At 34.8% G+C, this 19,301-nt stretch overlaps 1 protein-coding gene across 8 annotated transcripts in view; it reads left to right on the plus strand.

The window, feature by feature from the left end:
* ATRX (ATRX chromatin remodeler) overlaps window positions 1-19,301 on the plus strand; it is a 263,444-nt gene that overhangs the window by 162,914 nt on the left and 81,229 nt on the right. For all 8 annotated transcript variants that reach the window (XM_033104061.1, XM_033104070.1, XM_033104101.1 and 5 more), the window contains 5 exons: window positions 806-981; window positions 2,310-2,427; window positions 18,029-18,159; window positions 18,673-18,761; window positions 18,887-19,059. In XM_033104061.1, the coding sequence (XP_032959952.1) occupies window positions 806-981; window positions 2,310-2,427; window positions 18,029-18,159; window positions 18,673-18,761; window positions 18,887-19,059 (687 nt within the window). The remainder of the gene's footprint in view (window positions 1-805; window positions 982-2,309; window positions 2,428-18,028; window positions 18,160-18,672; window positions 18,762-18,886; window positions 19,060-19,301) is intronic.

Raw genomic sequence — 19,301 nt, forward strand, 5'->3', positions numbered from 1 at the left:
GAGGCGGAGGACTGATGATGTGAACCCTATGAAGTGACTTGTGAATTTCCCTTGTTTTAATATGTGTGTGGTGACACTAAGGAGGCAACATGAGTTATTCAGCAAATAACAGATTGAGATTTCCCATTGTAATCCATTGTAGTAGCTTTTTGTTGTTTTTGTTATTTCCATTCATTTAATGTATTTATAGTAACTTAACTTTTCTATTTCATTGTTTGTAATTCTGGTTATTATTTCACTTTAGCCTATATTTTATCTTTGTTTTTATCTGTTCCAGTTTCCCCCTATTCTGTTACCCCACTTACACTATTTCACATTGTGGTCCTGTTTGTATAGAGTAACTGATAACTCTATTAAAGACTTCTGAAACTAAATCAGTAAATATAAAATTTGATATAGTAACTTACTACCTGATTTTATTATTTTGATTTGGAATCTGTTTTTTCCCCACAAGTTACCCTTGCTGACCTTAAAGTCATGGTTAGAATTATAGAATACTTGTTTTATATTTCATATACATTGTAAAGAATAGTGAGTTAGAATAAAATGTTCTTAGGATTTTTTTAAACATTCATGTCTAGAATTTAGAGGGGGTTATTTGAATTTATCATCAGGTTTAAGTAATTCACTTCTAAGTCAGACTTATAACCGGTGTTTAGTCTACACTCAGTTTGGTGTTTTTTCTTTGTAGCTTAATTCTGAGGCTTCCATGACTCGCATTTTTGACATGAGCATTTTATCAGAGAAATTTCCTGAGTCCTGTTTGACATTATTGTTGTTAATGAACTCATGTCTTCTCTCTTAGATCATTGCATGGTTAACTTTATCAAGGAAAATTTGCTTGGATCCATTAAGGAGTTCAGGAATCGATTCATAAATCCGATCCAAAATGGTCAGTGTGCAGATTCTACCATGGTAGATGTCAGAGTGATGAAGAAACGTGCTCACATTCTCTATGAGATGTTAGCTGGATGTGTTCAGGTACAAATTCATTCCATAGTAATATAGTGTTACTTGATTATATTGCAATCCCAAAATGTTTTGTAAATTTAGACTTTATTTTGTGTTTTCTTCACCCCCATTTTAGTATGTAGTCTTACAGTTAAATCTCCTTCCATTGTCTTCAAAAGTTTATTGACTTTAAAAAGAGTTCCGTTGAGAAGTTTAGAACATAATTGATTATTTCATTTGCCAAGTGTATGGCTTCATGTTTTAATATGTTAATATTTAGATTCCTCATCCTTAAGATAGGGAATATGTAAAAGGAACACAGCTATTATGATTAAGAAATTCCTGTGCTCACCCTAAATCTATAGTATTCTAAACTTTGCTTATTTGAAATGGATATAGGAAAGGCAATTATGAATTATGAGAGGTGCCATTTTTAATGCAATCCCGATGAAACAGTTTTATTATTGTCAAGTACATAGAAAAACCTGAATGGTCTAGTAGTGTTGTTTTCATGTGGCTCTTCAGTGTATAAGTATGTGGAGACTGAGCCAGCAGTTAATAGATCTCAAGATTCACACTGTTTCTTCCAACATTAATGGTAGCCACAAAGATGTTGTAACAAATGAGATAGGCTATTCTTCTGCCTGTGTTTACTACTATCATAAAAGGCAGAGTCATTCTGTTTGTTCAGGTTGGCCACAGGTACCAGCAAGTACTGTGGTTCTGTATTGCTGCTACTACGTAGGTAGCATTTTTCTGATTTAGGTAGTCATTTGTATCTTGCACATTAGTGTTCTTTCTTTCCAGTTCCTATAATTAAATGGTTTCAAGAGTGCTTATATATACATGGCTTGTTTTTTCAATTGGGCGAAGATTCCCCCTGGAGTTATGTGTTACCTCTGGCGTATTGGCACATCTTACACAAAGGATGACCCAAACTGCATCTGACTTTGATTCATCTGTTTTACTGTATGATTAAAGCAAATATTTTTGCTAGCACTACCTACTACATCCCCTCCCGGCCTTTTTTTAATTTTCTTTTTTTATATCTAGAGGAGACCATTTGAAAACCTATATTGCTCACTTGGTAATATGACCACTTCAATTTAAAACTTATATTGCAGTGTCTTTTTACCAGTGCATCATATTGTGTAGTCATATGAAATACATTAACTACAATCATATAGGAAATCATAGTGTGATTAAAGAGGGTAAATATGTTTTAAGAAAATGTTTTGTTTGATACCTATTTATTTATGTGTATGTTTTAGCTGTAAGGAATGATAATTCTTAGAGTAGTTAATTCCTGTCATATGTTTCAATTAACTGATTTTCATTCTCTTTCTTGTTAATTATAGAGGAAAGATTATACAGCATTAACAAAGTTCTTGCCTCCAAAACATGAGTATGTGTTAGCTGTGAGAATGACTCCTATTCAGTGCAAGCTGTATCAGTACTACTTAGATCACTTAACAGGTAACAAATACACTTAGTTTATTGTTTTGATCTTCTCTCTAAAGACATTCTTTTTCTGTAGAATGCTGTCTTGGTAATTTTACCATGTAGTTGTTCTTTTTCAATTTTGCATTTGAATAAATAGGTAATGCTTATTTTGTAAATGCACGAAATATTTCTAATTAAAAAAGCACTAATATTGTCAAAATACAATTAAGGAATAAACCGGTGAAAAACCATACACAGCATATATGAATAATGCCCTTAATATGTAAAGATCTTTTATTTAAGAAAAGTTACGAGTATGAATAAATCCATAAAAGAAGAAATATAAAATTTGTGTATCATTAAAGCAACATTCAACCACATTAATAATAAAAGGCATGTAAATGAAATCCATGAAATTATTTGTTATCAAATTGACAAAGGTTGAAGGAAAGGAAGAGGCAAAATACAAGGCAGGACATATATTATGCTCCCACTGTTACAGTAAAAATACATATAAATACCTAAAATACATCAAAATGTTAACAGAAATTGTTTCCTGGGTGGTTTCATTTATGATGAACTTTTAGTTTATTCCTTATTCTTTTCTGTGGGCTTTTAAAAAATACAATGAATAGGCATTGTTTTATCACCAATAAGCTTGTGTCTGTGTGTGTATCTGTTACTGTGTGCCTGAGGTAGTCACTGTTCACAGAACAAAACCTGGTTTCTGTTTGTCCTGGAGTGAGATTTCTTACTTGTTGGTCACTTTATTCCAGTATCTTTTTCCAAGTGATGTGTCAGATTTATTCAAGTGATACAGATTAGAGGGTGCCCTTCAGCCATTGTGGATGCAATAATTGATCAAAAAATAATGGACAGTGGAAGTGTGCACACATATTAAAATGATGATATATCAATAGTTGCAGTGATGCTCTTCGTAACAGCTCTACATTTTATAAAGTGGAATAATGATAGTGGTCCACAAGAATTGTTCTGCTTTCAGGCAAACAGGATTTGAATTTTAGTATTCTATAGAAGTGCTTTTTTGCTATATTATGAGAACAGAATTTTCTTATTGGCTTTTGGAAGAAAATCACTTCCAATAAGGCACACATTTTCATTTGTATATCAGAGACTGTAAGATTTTTTTATACCGTTCTGTTTTGAATGATAATTGCAGGCAGAATTAAGTAATCAAATGTATTCATGATAATGAGAGAGTTACTGTATGTAGTTTAAGAAAAAGAGTGATGTTCAGACCTATCTTTCATTGATTTCTGAGTAATACAGGATACTAAATTTGTCATTTAATTTAAAGTTTTCTCCATTTCAAATTGTTGTAGAGAAAGTGCTAGTTACAGTTGTTTTCAAATATTAGAGAATCAGTTGTATTTAATAACCAATAGCAAAATGTTAATAGCTCATTTATAGAAGTTAAAATGTACTCTTTTGAAAGCAATGCAATATTTAAGAAGGTGGTCTGCGTCTTTGTGACGTTAATTGATAGGGGTAAATATCTAAAGTATTAATTGCCAAAATTTCAAAACTCTGAAACATATAATTGCTAATATACAATTTGGTGCCCTGAATATTTCAGTAATGAAAAGTTCTGGGTTTTCCTTATATTAAATGTGACATTTTTTGTTTCCTTAAAGTAGAACACCCTCAGTTAATAGCTTTTAGAAAACTTCCATAAAAAGCCTGAAGTCTACTCTATATTGATTTTACTACAAACTGTCACAGTGTTTCTCCGAAAATGTCACCAACCTATTTCACTTGTATGTGAAATGTTTGGAATTTTTATCTGTTAGATATTCCAAAAATGCCTTTGTTTCTATATTTGACTATTTTTTTATTCTACTTAGTTTTATGAAGTTCACTTAAATTTTACTTTTTTTATGCAAGAAAACGTTTTACTGTTGTACAATCACGTTCTTGTGGTTTGATTGTTTACAGGATATTCCAAAATAAAAGGACTCTGAAAGGTTTTAATTTAGGATAAATTGCCATAACATGATGCAAACTATACTCCTTTACAATAATTAAAATATACTGGTTCCATTCAATGCAGGGTATACAGTGTAGATGCATAACCAATGTGCTGTACACTGAAGCTGATGTAGAATAATAGTGTATGTTAAATATATATGTGTGTGTATATATATATATTCATATTTATTCACGGGAGGTGGAGTATAGCATAAGGAAGATAGTCAATTGTATTGTAACAACTGTATAAGATGTCAGATGGGTAGTAGCTTGGGAGAGGGAGGTTATCACTGTGAGGGGTGTAAATGTCTATTATGTTGCTTTTTACACCTGAAGCTAATAAATTTTGCTTTTAATACTAGCAATAGTTTGATGTTAATTTTAGTGGTGATCATTTGTAATATACCGTGTTTCCCCGAAAATAAGACCTAACTGGTAAATAAGCCCTACCATGATTTTTCAGGGTGACATCCCCTGAACATAAGCCCTAATGTGTCTTTTGGAGCAAACCTTAATATAAGAACCGGTCTTATTTTCGGGGAAACACGGTATTTAGTATTTGCAGAATTAACATCGCAAGACACTGGCTTTTAATGAATTTCAAGAAAATTGAAATGATTCTAATTTTTATTTGTTCCCTTTTCCAATATATTCCTGCATATTTCCTTTTACCCTCAGGTAGCAGAAGTTTATATTTACATGTAAGCCTCTGCCTTCAGTAAACACTTTAGGTTTTAAAAGTACAGACACTTAATTTTTAATAAGTAAACATTAGCCTGATTTTAAGTTTAAATCAATATTGAAATCCATACACTATCTTAAGGCATGCAAAAGTGAAGCACATCAAATGACAACCTACAGAATGGGAGAAAAATATTTGCAAATCATATATCTAATAAGTGATTAATATCCAGAATATATAAAGAACTCCTACAACTTAACAAAACAACACCCAAATAATCCAATGATAAAACAGGGAAAGGAATTCAGTAAATATTTCTCCAGAGAATATATACGAATGGCCAATAAGCACATGAAAAGATGCTGTAAATCATCACTAGTTATTAGGAAAATATACATCAAAACCATGAGATGCACTTCACACCTGATAGGATGGCTACTATAAAATAAATACGAAAAAGAAAAAACAAGTGTTGGTATGGATGTGGAGAAAGAGAATGCTGGTACATTCATTGCTTGTGGGAATGTAATATGGTGCAGCTGTTTTGGAAAAAGCAGTATGGGAGTTCTTCAAAGAGTTAAATGTAGAATTGCCATATGATCCAGCAATTCCACTTCTAGGTATGTATTCCAAATAATTCAAAGCAGGAACTCAAACAGATACATGCACACTCATGTTTATATAACAGCATTATTCATAATAGCCAAAAAGGTAGGAGCAATCTTAAGTGTCTATCAGTGGATGAATATGAGGTGTGACAATTAAGTTCGCGAACTTATTGCAACAAATGATGCTTCTAACTTTTTTTGATATCAGGGATTATTCATTATGAATTTGTACCAACTGGACAAACAGTTAACCAAATTTACTATCTGGAAGTGCTGAAAAGGCTGCATGAAAAAGTTAGACAACCTGAATTTTTTGCCAGTAATTCATAGCTCTTGCATCACGACAGTGCACCAGCTCACACTGCACTGTCTGTGAGGGAGTGTTTAGCCAGTAAACAAATAACTGTATTGGGACACCCTTCCTACTCACCTGATCTGGCCCCCAATGACTTCTTTCTTTACCTGAAGATAAAGGAAATATTGAAAGGAAGACATTTTGATGACATTCAGGACATCAAGTGTAATATGATAGCTGTAATGGCCATTCCAGAAAAAGAGTTCCAAAATTGCTTTCAAGGGTGGACTAGGCACTGGCATCGGTGCATAGCTTCCCAAGGGGAGTACTTCAAATATGACCACAGTGATATTCGACAGTGAAGTATGTAGCACTTTTTCTAGGATGAGTTCGCCAACAGTTTTAATTGTCAGACCTCAGAGATGAACAAAATATGATACACATACATGCAATAAAATATTCAGTCTTTAAAAGAAAGGACATTCTGACACATGTTACAACATGAATGAATCCTAAAGACATCATGCTAAGTGGATAAGCCAGACAGAAAAGACAAATACTGTATGAAACCACTTAGAGGTACCTACAGTAGTCAGATTCATAGAGGTGGAAGGTAGAATGGAGGTTCCATGGGCTGGGAGAGGAGGGAATGCATAATTATTTTTAATAGGAACAGTTTCTCTTTCCATTTTGAATGATGAAAAAGTTTTAGAAATGATGAATAGTGGTGATTGTACAACATTGTAATTATACCTAATGCCACTGAATTCTAGTCTTGTAAATGGAGAGCAGTAATATGCTTTTATCTCTCAAAAAATGCATGTGTCCATGTACCACCCTTTATAGAATGATTCAGTGGATATGGAGTAGGGCACAAGTATCTGCATTTTTATATGCCGTACCCTCCAGGTGCTTTTGATGTACCTTCAGCTTCAGAACCACTGCTTTAAATGATGCTCAACATCACTGGCCATCAGGGGTATGGAAATCAAAACTACAACAAGATAACACTTCATCACTCACTAGGATGGCTATAATACCAACAATAGAAAATAAGAAGTGGTGAGGATGCAGAGGAATTGGAACCCTTGTGTGTTGCTGGTTTAGAATGTCGAATGGTGTAACTGATGTGGAACACAATTTGACAGTCTCTTGAATGGTTAAATATAGAGATAACATATGACCTAGTAGTTATACTCCTAGTTATATACCCAATAGAAATGAAAACATGCTTTCACACAAAGATTTGTACACCAATGTTCATGGCAGTATTATTCATGATGGGCAAGACCTAGAAACAACCCATATGTTCAACTGGTGAATGGGTAAACAAATGTAGTACATGCATGTAGAATATTATTTGTCAATCAAAAAGAAAGAATTGCTGATACATGCTACAATATGGCTCAACCTAGAAAACGTGCTACGTTAAAGAAGCCAGTCACAAATGACAACATGTTGTATGATTCCATATATATGAAGTATCCAGAGTAGACAAATTTATACAGAGAAAGTACATTAATAGTTTCCTAAGACTATAGGAGGAATAAGGAAATTGGGGGATGATGGCTTAGGGGTACAGGGTTTCTTTTGGGGGTGATAAAATGGTTTAATAACTAGATTTTGGTCATGGTTATATACAACTCTATGAATATACTACAAGCCACTGAATTGTATACTCTAAGCCAGGGGTGTCCAAACTGCGGCCCACGGGCCAACTGTGGCCCATGATCCATTGTTAATTGGCCCGCAGCAAATTCCAAAAATATATTTAGTTTACTTAAATAAACCAGATGAGGCAATACGTACTTCACCTCGAGTGAGTGGCCCGGCTGTTTGTGTATTTTACTGCATATGGCCCTTGGTGAAAAACGTTGAAAAAAGTTTGGACACCCCTGCTCTAAACAGTAAATTGTGTGATGTGGATTATATCTCAATAAAAGTTAGGAATAAAACTCAGTGCCTTACCTTTTTTTTTTTCAGTTTTAGGTGTACAAAACAATGTAATAGTTAGACATTTACACCTCTCACAAAGTGATAACCTCTGTCCCCCAATCTACTACCCCTCTGACATCGTATATAGCTATTATAATTCCATTGACTCTATTCCCCACATTGTACTTCACCTCCTGTGACCATATATATATTAAATAATAGTTTGACATTCATTGTTATTCATCGTCAGCTTCAGGTATACAGCGCAGTGGTCAGGCATCTACACCGTCTATGACGTGGTCTCCCTAATAAGACAAGTGTCCGTCAGATACACTACAAAATCTTTACAACATTATTGATTATATTCCCCAAACTGTCTTTCCTATCCCGGTGGCCATCTTGTGGTTACCAATTTGTGCTTTCTAATCCGTTTACCTTCTCCCTCATCCCCACCCCCCTCCCATCTAGCAACCCTCAGTTTTTCTCTATATCTCTGAGACTGTTTCTGATTAGTTTGTTCATTTATTCTATTCTTTAGATTCCACATATAAGTGAGATTATATGGCATTTGTCTTTCTTCATCTGACTTATTTCACTTAGCATGATGTTTTCTAGGTCCATCTATATCATTGCAAATGGTAAGATTTTATTCTTCTTTATGGCCGAGTAATACTCCATTGTATAAATGTAAGTGGCTTACTTCTTTTATCTACAGTTTTGTTCAGTTATTTTCCAGCCAATTGTTCATTCTTTATGATTTCCTGTATCTTGCATGTATCTTCAAGATTGTCTTTAACATTTCTTTAAACATAGTAAATAGTTATTGTCTGTCTAATCATCCACTTTCTGAAATCCTTATGAGGTTTGAAAATTAAGTTTGCAAACTCATCCCAGAAAAAGGGCTACATACTTCATTGCTGAATATCACTATGGTCATCTTCAAAGTACTCCCCTTGGGAAGCTACGCACCGATGCCAGTGCCTAGTCCACCCTTCAAAGCCATTTCTGAACTCTTTTTCTGGAACGGCCATCAGAGCTGTCATCATGTTACTCTTGATACCCTGAATGTCATCAAAATGTCTTCCTTTGAATATTTCCTTTATCTTCAGTTAAAGAAAGAAGTCATTGGGAGCCAGATTGGGTGAGTAGGGAGGGTGTTCCAATATAGTTATTTGTTTACTGGCTGAAAACTCCTTCACAGACAGTGCCATGTGAGCTGGTGCATTGTTGTGATGCAAGAGCCATGAATTGTCCAAAAGTTCAGGTCGTTTTCATTTAACATTTTCATGCAGCCTTTTTAGCACTTCCAAATAGTAAACTTGGTTAACTATTTGTCTAGTTGGTATAAATTCATAATGAATAATCCCTCTGATATCAAAAAAGGTTAACAACATTGTTTTGACTATTGATTTGGACTGACGGAACTTTTCTGGTTGTGGAAAATTGGCTGACTTCCATTGTGCACTTTGTCACTTTGTTTCAGGGTCATATTTGTTCATCCATGTTTCATCCCCAGTGATAACACAGCACATAACATTGTCTTGCCTCTCCCAAAGGTCTTGGCAATCTTTCACTCTCCTTTGCTTTTGTTCGGTGAGCTCCTTTGGGACCATTTTTGCACACACCTTACTCATACCACGATTTTCAGTTAAGGTGTTCCTGTTTTTCTGTGGATGTTTACTTCGTCTGCTGCACTTCTCACAGTCAGCCGACAATTTTGACGCATGATTCAATGAAATTTTGCAGTGTTTTCTTCACATGTGCTTATTACTGGCTGCTCTGACCTCTTCATGAGTGATACATTCTCTCCTATCAGAAAAACTTCTAATCCATTTTTACACTGCCTTTTTCTTCATGGCATTATCCCCATAAACTTGGACTAAAATGGCCCTGATTTCCCTTCTACTCTTTTAACAAGAAATTTAATGTTTGTTTATTGCTCTAATTCAAGTTTAGACATCTCACGACAGTACAAAAAAACACAACAACAATGAATGCCACTCAGCAAGACATCGTCACGTGTCGACAAGAACACAGTTGTGAGACACTGATATACCAAGCTTATGAAAACTACCAATCTGTTTGTACAGTGCTACCAATGTAAGCACATGGTGGCTAGTTCTCTAACTTAGTTGTCAGACCTCATATGTCTCTTCACTTCTGTCGCATTTCTGTCAGTTTTCAAGCATACCACCTTGTTTCTCTGTGTTTAAGTAATTTTTGGCCACAAGTTCCTAATATTCCTTGGAGTATTATATATGGGATTTCTTTGAGGTGTAGGGTAAAGATTGGGTACTCCAGAAAGGATTTACAGTTGTTTCTGCTAGCATTCTTGGGGTACTACCTAGTCTAGGATCCCTCTATACTACAGTCTGTGATTACGGCTTTTAAAACTCAAGTCAGATTAATTGACTGTATAAGAGAGGGTTTGTTTCTGCATTCTCCATTCTGTTGCATTGATAGGTTTCTGTGTTTTTTGCCAGTGTCATAGTGTCTTGATTATTATAGCTTTGTAATATAGTTTGAAATCAGGGAATATGATACCTCCAGCTTTGTTCTTTCTCAAGGTTGCTTTGGCTATTTGGGGTCTTTTGTGGTTCCATATAAATTTTACAATGATTTGTTCTAGTTCTAAGGACAATGCCATTGGTGTTTTGATAGGGATTGCATTGAATCTGTATATTGCTTTGAAACTACGGACATTTTAGTGATATTAATCCTTCCAGTCCATGAACTCGGTATATCCTTCAATTTATTTGTGTCCTCTTCAATTTCTTGAGAGCTTGTTTGGAAGATCTAGCAGGGGAGCTACTCCTATACCCTTGACCAAAGAATGGCCCTCTCCTCCATTGGAGAAGGCCATTCTCTTCGACCCAGCACACAGCTTCGGGATGGACACGAATGGAGTGGTGAGGGAGGAAAGGGCACCCACCTGGCCGGCCAGATCCGCCAAATCAACCCTGGCAATCCATGGGGTGACAGATGTCGCAGCCAGATCTCCCTCACATCCTCCTCTTCAATTTCTTTTTCAGTGTCTTATAGTTTTCTGAGTATAGGGCTTTCTCGTTGCTTAAATTTATTCCTAGGTATTTTATTCTTTTTTGATGCAGTTGTAAATGGGGTTATTTTGTTAATTTGTCCTTATGATTGTTGGTTATTAGCATATAGGAACACAACAGATTTCTGTTTATTAATTTTACACGATCAATTAATCTACAAAAAAGAGGTAAGAATAGACAATGGGGAAATGACAGTCTCTTCAAAAGCAGTGAAAACTGGAGTGGTATATGTAAAAAATGAAACTGGATCATTTACACCATATATAAAAATAAGTTTAACATGGATCAAAGACTTAAATGTAATATCTGAAACCATAAAATTCCTAGAAGAAAACATAGGCACCAAACCCTTTGAAATTGGTCTTAGCAATATCTTTTTGGATATGTCTCCTTGGGCAAGGGCAACAAAAACAGAAATAAACTAATGGGTCTACATCAAACTAAAAAGCTTCTACACAGCCAAGGAAACTGTCAACAAAATGAATAGACAACCTACTGAATGGGAAAAGACATTTGGAAATGTCATATTTGATAAGGGGTTATTGGCCAAAATATAAAAGGAACTCATACAACTCAACATCAGAAAAAACAATGTCTAATTAAAAAATGAACACAGTACATGGATAGACATTTCTCCAAAGAAATGTTAGACTTACAGATAGCCAACAGACATGAAAAGATGCTCAGCCTCACTGATCATCAGGTAAATGTAAATCAAAACCACAGTGAGGTACCACCTCACACCTGTCAAAATAGCTCTCATACAAAATTTCAACAAATAGCGTGCGTTGGTGAGGATGTGGAAAAAAGGAAATCCCCATGGGCTTTTGATGGGTTTGTAAATTGGTGCAGTCACTACTGTATAAAACAGCATGAAGTTTCCTTAGAAAATTAAAAATAGAACTGTCATACAGCCCAGCAACTCCACTTCTGGGTATTAATCCAAAGAAATCCAAAACACTAATTTGAAAAGATATATGCACCTCTATGTTCATTGCATCAATATTTACAATAGCAAAGATATGGAAGCAATGTTGGTGTCTATCGATAGATGAATGGATAAAGAAGATGTTGTATATATATATATATATATATATATATATATATATATATCATTGAATATTATTCATCAATAAAATAGAATGAAATCTTGCTGTTTGAGACATGGGTAGATCTAGAGTGTGTTATACTAAGTTAAATAAGTCACAGAGAATGACAGATACCATATGATTTCACCCATGTGAAATGTAAAAAACAATATAAAATAGAAACAAACATAGATACAGAGAAAATTTTGATGGTTGCCAGAGGGTAGGGGCTTCGGTGGTGGGTGGAAAAGTTGAAGGAGAATAAGTGGTACAAACTTCAGTTAGAAAATAAATAAGCCGTGTGGGTATAGTGTACAGCACAAGGAATATAGTCAATAATATGGTAATTTTCATGGTAGCAGAGGGCTACTGGATTTATAATGGTGATCGCATTGTAAGGTATATACATTTATGTTGAATCACTATGTTGTACACCTGAAACTAATATTCTAACTATACTTGAATAAAAAATTAAAGAACAAACTTAATAGGAATTTGGACTAGTGATACACTGTTTGATGATGTGAAATCGGGGCTCTGTGCTACTTAAAATATTCCTTTGTTTGTTCTGCTTTCTGCTAAATACAATAAGCGTACCCCAGAGGATGTTAACCAGTTTTAGTGGTCTATGCATGATAGTTTAAGGATGGTAGTTTTTATGTGAAATTGCTGTACTTTGTGGTGAATTAGAGGCGGTATGACTAAAAGATGTAGATTTAGACTTGAACAGTTTTTTTTTTTTTTTTAACTTTATTTCAGTGTGTTTTTCCAGGACCCATCAGCTCCAAGTCAAGTAGTTGTTTCAATCCAGTTGTGGAGGGCGCAGGTCATAGTGGCCAATGTGGGGATCAAACCGGCAACCCTCTTGTTAAGAACACCACACTCTAACCAACTGAGCTATCTGGCCGCCCTATACTTGAACAGTTTTAACAGCATGTGTTTAGACATTAAAACTAAGCCATTTGCTTAAAGTCAGCTTTATAGGGCCTGCACTGATGTGTTGTGGCAGTGAAATAACTATTACCAATGAGATACTCTTCCACTTATTGTTCATTATGTGTAGAATTCTTCCGAGCACCTCTTGGTAGGAGTGTTATTGCTTGGATTTTCACGCTTTCCTAAGTCTTTGTTAGGCTCAAAAATGTTTTTGATTTCTAACAGTTAACCCTTAAGGAGCATTAGAGCATAGAAAATCAGATTTCTGAGATATAGTACAAAGGAATTATTTCATTACTAAGGATTTTGTGATAAACTGTGTGTGGAAATCCTAGAAGTTGTTTTCAAATTCTTAGTGGCTAGTCCACCCCCAAGGTCCTCTTGATTAACCCTTTTTAGTCATTTGCGTGGAAGTTTCTTTGAAATGATTTTCAGGAGTTAGGGAAACTGTATGAAAGTTATTTTAACTATAGCCATGGGACATTACTATGATCATCCCCAATTCCTTGCTTGTCATCGACTCATTAATCATCAAAATACTCCAGTGAGACTGGTTGTTCTTAATAGTGTAATTGTAATTTGTAAAGGGTCTAAGGGAATTTGAATATACAAAGGTTTTAGTCTTATATTTTTAGAAAGTTTGCTTCAGCTGTGCAGTCTCATCCTTAAATAACCTCAAAGGACACAAAGCAGTGTAGTAGATTGAATAATGGCCACCAAAGGATGCCAGGTCCTAGTTCCTGGAACCTGTAAGTGTTACCTTGTAAGAAAAAGGGATTTTTGCAAAGGTAAGATTAAACTGAGTATCTTGAGATGGGATTGTCTAGGTGGGTCCAAATTCCAATTGCATGTGTCTTTGTAGGATAGAGGCAGAGGGAGATTTAATACAGAAGAGGAGGCAGTGTGACCACAGAGGCAGAGATTCGAGTGATGTGGCCATAAGAAAGAGGCAATGAACAAATTTTTTTCCTGGAGCTTCCACAGGACATGTGGCTCTATGGACACTTTGGTTTTGTTATTGATTTCAGACTTGTGATCTCCCAAGCTGTGAAGGCATACATTTTTGTTGTCTTAAGATTTCTGGTTGTTGTGATTTGTTATGGCAGCCCTAGGAAACTAATTCAAGCAGCAAGTTTTCCCCAAACACTCTTTTCACTTATACTCTATTTATAGCACAATAGTTATCCAAGAAGTTTCTTAGAAAGTTTAGACTTCTGTGCCTCATCACAGATACAGGGAATCTGAATTTCTAGAAATCAGATCCAGGGACTTGTATCTTTACCAAACTACCCTGTTGATTCTGATGTACACCAGTTTTGATAAAACATTTCACTGGGATGCTGTAAAAAAATTTCCACAAATTTGATGGTTTAGGACAACACAAATTTATTCTCTTATGGTTTGGGGGTCAGAGGTTCAAGGTGAATTTCAATGGACTAAAGTCAGCAGGGCTGATGTCTCCTTCTGCACACTCTAGGAAAGGAAAATGTTTCCTTACCTTTTTCAACTCTGGTGGCTGCCTGTATTCTCCACGTTCAAAGTGCATCACTCCAGTCTCTGTTTATGTCATCATATCACCTGTGATTCTTTCTTCTGTGTCCCTCTTCTAAGGACCATTGTGGTTGCATTAAATGTACTCCTGATGATCTAGGATGGTCGTCTTCATTTTAGGGTCCTTATCTTGATTGTAACTACAAATTGCCTTTTGCCATGTAGAATAACATTCATGGGTACCTGGAATTAAGACGTGAATATATTTGGTGAACCATTATTCAGTATATTGTAGAACTCATGGTAACATCTCATGTAGAAACCATGAGTGTAAATTAAGTTCAATAACAAATTGTCATTCTTAATTCATTATGTCGTTTTTGTGATAGTTTCTCCAAATAAACCCATTTGAAATCAAAACATTTAAAACAAAAACCAGAATGATTCAGTAATAATTTTCAATGGTCTTTTGATTACAGGACAGGTTTCTGTGGATATTCATTTGGACGGTTTATTAGCATGTCCTTTTTATGTGGTTCCCAGTCCCCACAAAGAATATCAGTTCTGATAAGTCAGTAGTGTAGGTGGAAGAACCTGCAGTTTTTCCTCTGTAAAGATTTCCTTCCTTTTTCTACCTTAGCCAGTTGGCCTAAAAGTTTTGTGAAAATTTTATGTAATATTTGTAATATGTAGAACAGTAGTTCCCTCCCACCCAAAAAAATCTCACAAAAATTGACTTGTTAATTTTTCTTAGAATAAAATGGTAGTTTTTAGCTTACCTTTTTTGAAATATCTTTTCTTTACATTAATTTTAAAAACACATAAGGCTTTCAATAATAGAACAGCTAGGCAGAAGATCAACAAGGAAATAGAAGACTTGAAAAATAAAGGAAATGAACTAGACCTAGCAGGTAGCTATAGAACATTCCACCCTACAGCAGCAGAATACACATTACTCTCAAGTGCACATGGAGCACTTTTCAAAATAGATCATATTTTAGACAATAAAACAAGCCTCAATTAGTATAAAAGGATCAAATCATGCAAAATATTTTCTTTAACCACACCGGAATGAAATCACAAACCAATGACTGAAGGAAAGTTGGAAAATTAACAAATACATGTAAATGACAAGCTCCTAAAGAATCAGTGGGTCAAAGAAGAAATCACAAGGAAAATTAGAAAATATTTAGAGATAAAAACAAAAGCACAAGGTACTAAAATATGAGATGCAGGTAAAGCAATGCTTAAAGGGAAATTTATAGCTGTAAATGCATGTTAAAATAGAGGAGATTCTCAATCTTATAATCTAACTTTCTACCTTAAGAAACTAAAATAAGAGCAAACTCAATGCAAAGCAAGTAGAAGGAAGTAAATAATAAAGGCTAGAGCAAAAGTACACATAAAAGAAAAAAAAGGGGCCGGCCCGGTGGCTCAGGCGGTTGGAGCTCAATGCTCCTAACTCCGAAGGCTGCCGGTTCGATTCCCACATGGGCCAGTAGGGCTCTCAACCACAGGGTTGCCAGTTCAATTCCTCGAGTCCCGCAGGGATGGTGGGCAGCGCCCACTGCAACTAAGATTGAACACGGCACCTTGAGCTGAGCTGACTCCCGGATGGCTCAGTTGGTTGGAGGGTGTCCTCTCAACCACAAGGATGCCAGTTCAATTCTTCAAGTCCCTCAAGGGATGGTGGGCAGCGCCCCTGCAACTAGCAACTGCAACTGGACTGGGAGTTGAGCTGCACCCTCCACAACTAAGACTGAAAGGACAACAACTTGACTTGGAAAAAAAGTCCTAGAAGTACACACTGTTCCCCCAATAAAGTCCTGTTCCCCTTCCCCAATAAAATCTTTAAAAAAAGAAAAAAAGAAAAACAGTGGAGAAAATCATTGAAACCGTAAGTTGGTTCTTTGAAGAGATGAACATAATTGATAACTCTTTAACTGTACTTACAAAGTAATAGAGGAGATGCAAATAACTAAAATCAAAAATTAAATAGCATCAGTACTGACCTTAACAGAAATAAAAGAATTATAAGGGAATGCCATGAAGAGTTGTATATCAAGAAATTAGATACCTTGTCTTGGCCACCATAGATAAAGCTGCAGTGAACATCAGAGCACATACATCTTTACAGATAAATATTTTCAGATTTTTTGGGTCCTTCGATAGATGACTGGATAAAGAAGATGTGGTATGTATATACAATAGAATACTATTCTGCCCTAAGGAAAGATGAAATAGTGCCATTTTCAACAACATTGTTGGATCTGGAGATTATTATGCTAAGCAAACTAAATCAGAAAAGTCGAGAACCATAAGATTTTGTTAATATGTGGGATATAAAACTGAAAACAACAAAGGGACAAGGCAAACAAATGACGAAACAACTCAGACACAGACAACAATTTAGTGGTTACCAGAGGGTAAGAGGGGCGGGGGGTGGTAGATGAGGGTAAAGGGGATCAAATATATGATGATGGAAAGAGAACTGACTCTGGGTGGTGAACACACAATGTGATATACAGATGATGTATTACAGAATTGTACACCTGAAACCTATGTAACTTTACTAACCATTGTCACCCCAATAAACTTTAATTTAAAAAGAAAGAAATTAGATACCTCATTTTCACAGCAGCGATTTCTGTCATCCACAGTGGAAATGCCTCTAATCATGCAAAATAATCAGTACTGCATTTGTATTTGGTGTTTCACGTCATTACTAAATTTTCTCGTCACTAATGGAGGCAAGAGTTACTAATTATCAGTGAATTTACATCTTTTAAAACGACAAAAAAAAAACATGTTTCTTAAAATTCCCAAACAAAACACATTTTTAAAAAATCTTAATTAGCTTTGTTATTTTGCATTTCACCCACTTGATAATTTTATCATATTACTGAAAGGTGAATTCATTTCAATTTCCATTTAACTTTCATAAAACAATATAATTTTGTTAAAATTACTCTGGGCAGAAGAAATCTAATGATTTCAATGTGAAAAACATTAATTTTTAGAAGTACTTTCTTCTCTAAGAATAGTTGTAATGAGTTGCTAAAGGAGTATGCAGAAACAGGAGTTTGTAATCTAGGGTCTGTGGATAGAATTTCAGGGGTATATGAGCCTAAATAAGAAAAATTATGTATTAATATTCACTAACCTCCAAGAAAATTGTAGCATTTTTTTCTAATTCTATATGTTGTTAATGATATCTCAAAATTATATACCTTTATCAATACTTCAGAATTTCAGGTAATTGTTAGACTTGCTGCTATATATTTTTTTATTTAATGCATTAATAAAGTACACATATTACTATATCACAGATTTGTTTTTTAAATATTTTGATAATTTCTGTATAATTGGTTTCTTTTGTAATACTGTTTATTTTATGTGGTCTAAAACATTATTCTGAGAAAGAGTGTCTGTAAGCTTCTCTACACTGCCAAAGGAGTTCATGGAACACATAAAGTTAAAACCCATAATTTAGAAACACCTACGTTGAAATAGAAAATTCTTATGTCTTTAACTGTTTTTCTTTTGATCAGGTGTAGGTAATAGCAGTGAAGGTGGAAGAGGAAAAGCAGGTGCAAAACTTTTCCAAGATTTTCAGATGTTAAGTAGAATCTGGACTCATCCTTGGTGTTTGCAGCTGGACTACATTAGCAAAGAAAATAAGGTAAATCAAGTAACCTAAAATTGATTAACAGGTATCTGTTGGAGGCAGAATAGTAACTTAGGAAAAAGGGTGTTCTATATAGACTTACAGCATTTTGCTGTGATACAGTAACTCAGCCTGTTTTATTCCAGTTAATTTCTGTATGTTTGAATGCATTATGGTTATGGAAGGAGCATTTAATGTTAATTTTAACATCTTTTATAACCATAGTAAAATGATCAAAACTAAGAAATTAGCGTTGTGTCAGTACTATTAACTAAACAGCAGACTTTAATTGGATTTCATCAGTTTTTGTACTTACATCTTTTTTTTATGATCAATCCAAGACCTCACAATGCATTTAGTAGTCATATCTGTCATGTTTCCTATATTTTTCTGATTCATGATAGATAGTTCCTTAGTTCTTCCTCATCTCATGACAATTAACTTATACTTAAAGAAATAAACATCATTATAATTTCCAATATAAGTTGAAAATAAACTATTAAAACATTCATCATTTTTTTTCTCTAGGGATATTTTGATGAAGACAGTATGGATGAATTTATAGCTTCAGATTCCGATGAAACCTCCATGAGTTTAAGCTCCGATGATTATGCAAAGTAAATTGAATGCTTTTGTGCCCTGTGTTGACACATTAAAAATCCCTACTTGCTTATTGTCCTGATAATTGGCACTTGTATCTTTACTATGCTTTTCTAATAATTTGAATTTGTTCTTTCTTTAGAAAGAAGAAAACTAAGGGGAAAAAGGGGAAAAAAGGGAGTAGCTCAAGTGGAAGTGGCAGTGACAATGATGTTGAAGTTATTAAAGTCTGGAATTCAAGATCTCGAGGAGGTGGTGAAGGAAATGTGGATGAAACAGGAAACAATCCCTCAGTTTCTATGAAACTGGAAGAAAGTAAGTAATGAATGTTGCCTTTATCATGGAACATTGATTAGAAAATATGGCATGATGTCACTACCTTTTTTCAGTTATTCTCTCTAGTTGGCTCAAAGGAGTATCTTTCCTCAATTAGTAAGTATCTAGGATAATCAGGTATAGACATAATAACAAGAAATATATAATGAATGTTTGCATTGTGCTCTCTGGTATTTAAGAGGAAAGGAAAAAAGAAAAAAAGTAGTGTTTATTTACATGTG

Source organism: Rhinolophus ferrumequinum, chromosome X (genome assembly GCF_004115265.2).
Source record: "Rhinolophus ferrumequinum isolate MPI-CBG mRhiFer1 chromosome X, mRhiFer1_v1.p, whole genome shotgun sequence".
NCBI classification, from domain to species: Eukaryota; Metazoa; Chordata; class Mammalia; order Chiroptera; family Rhinolophidae; genus Rhinolophus; species Rhinolophus ferrumequinum.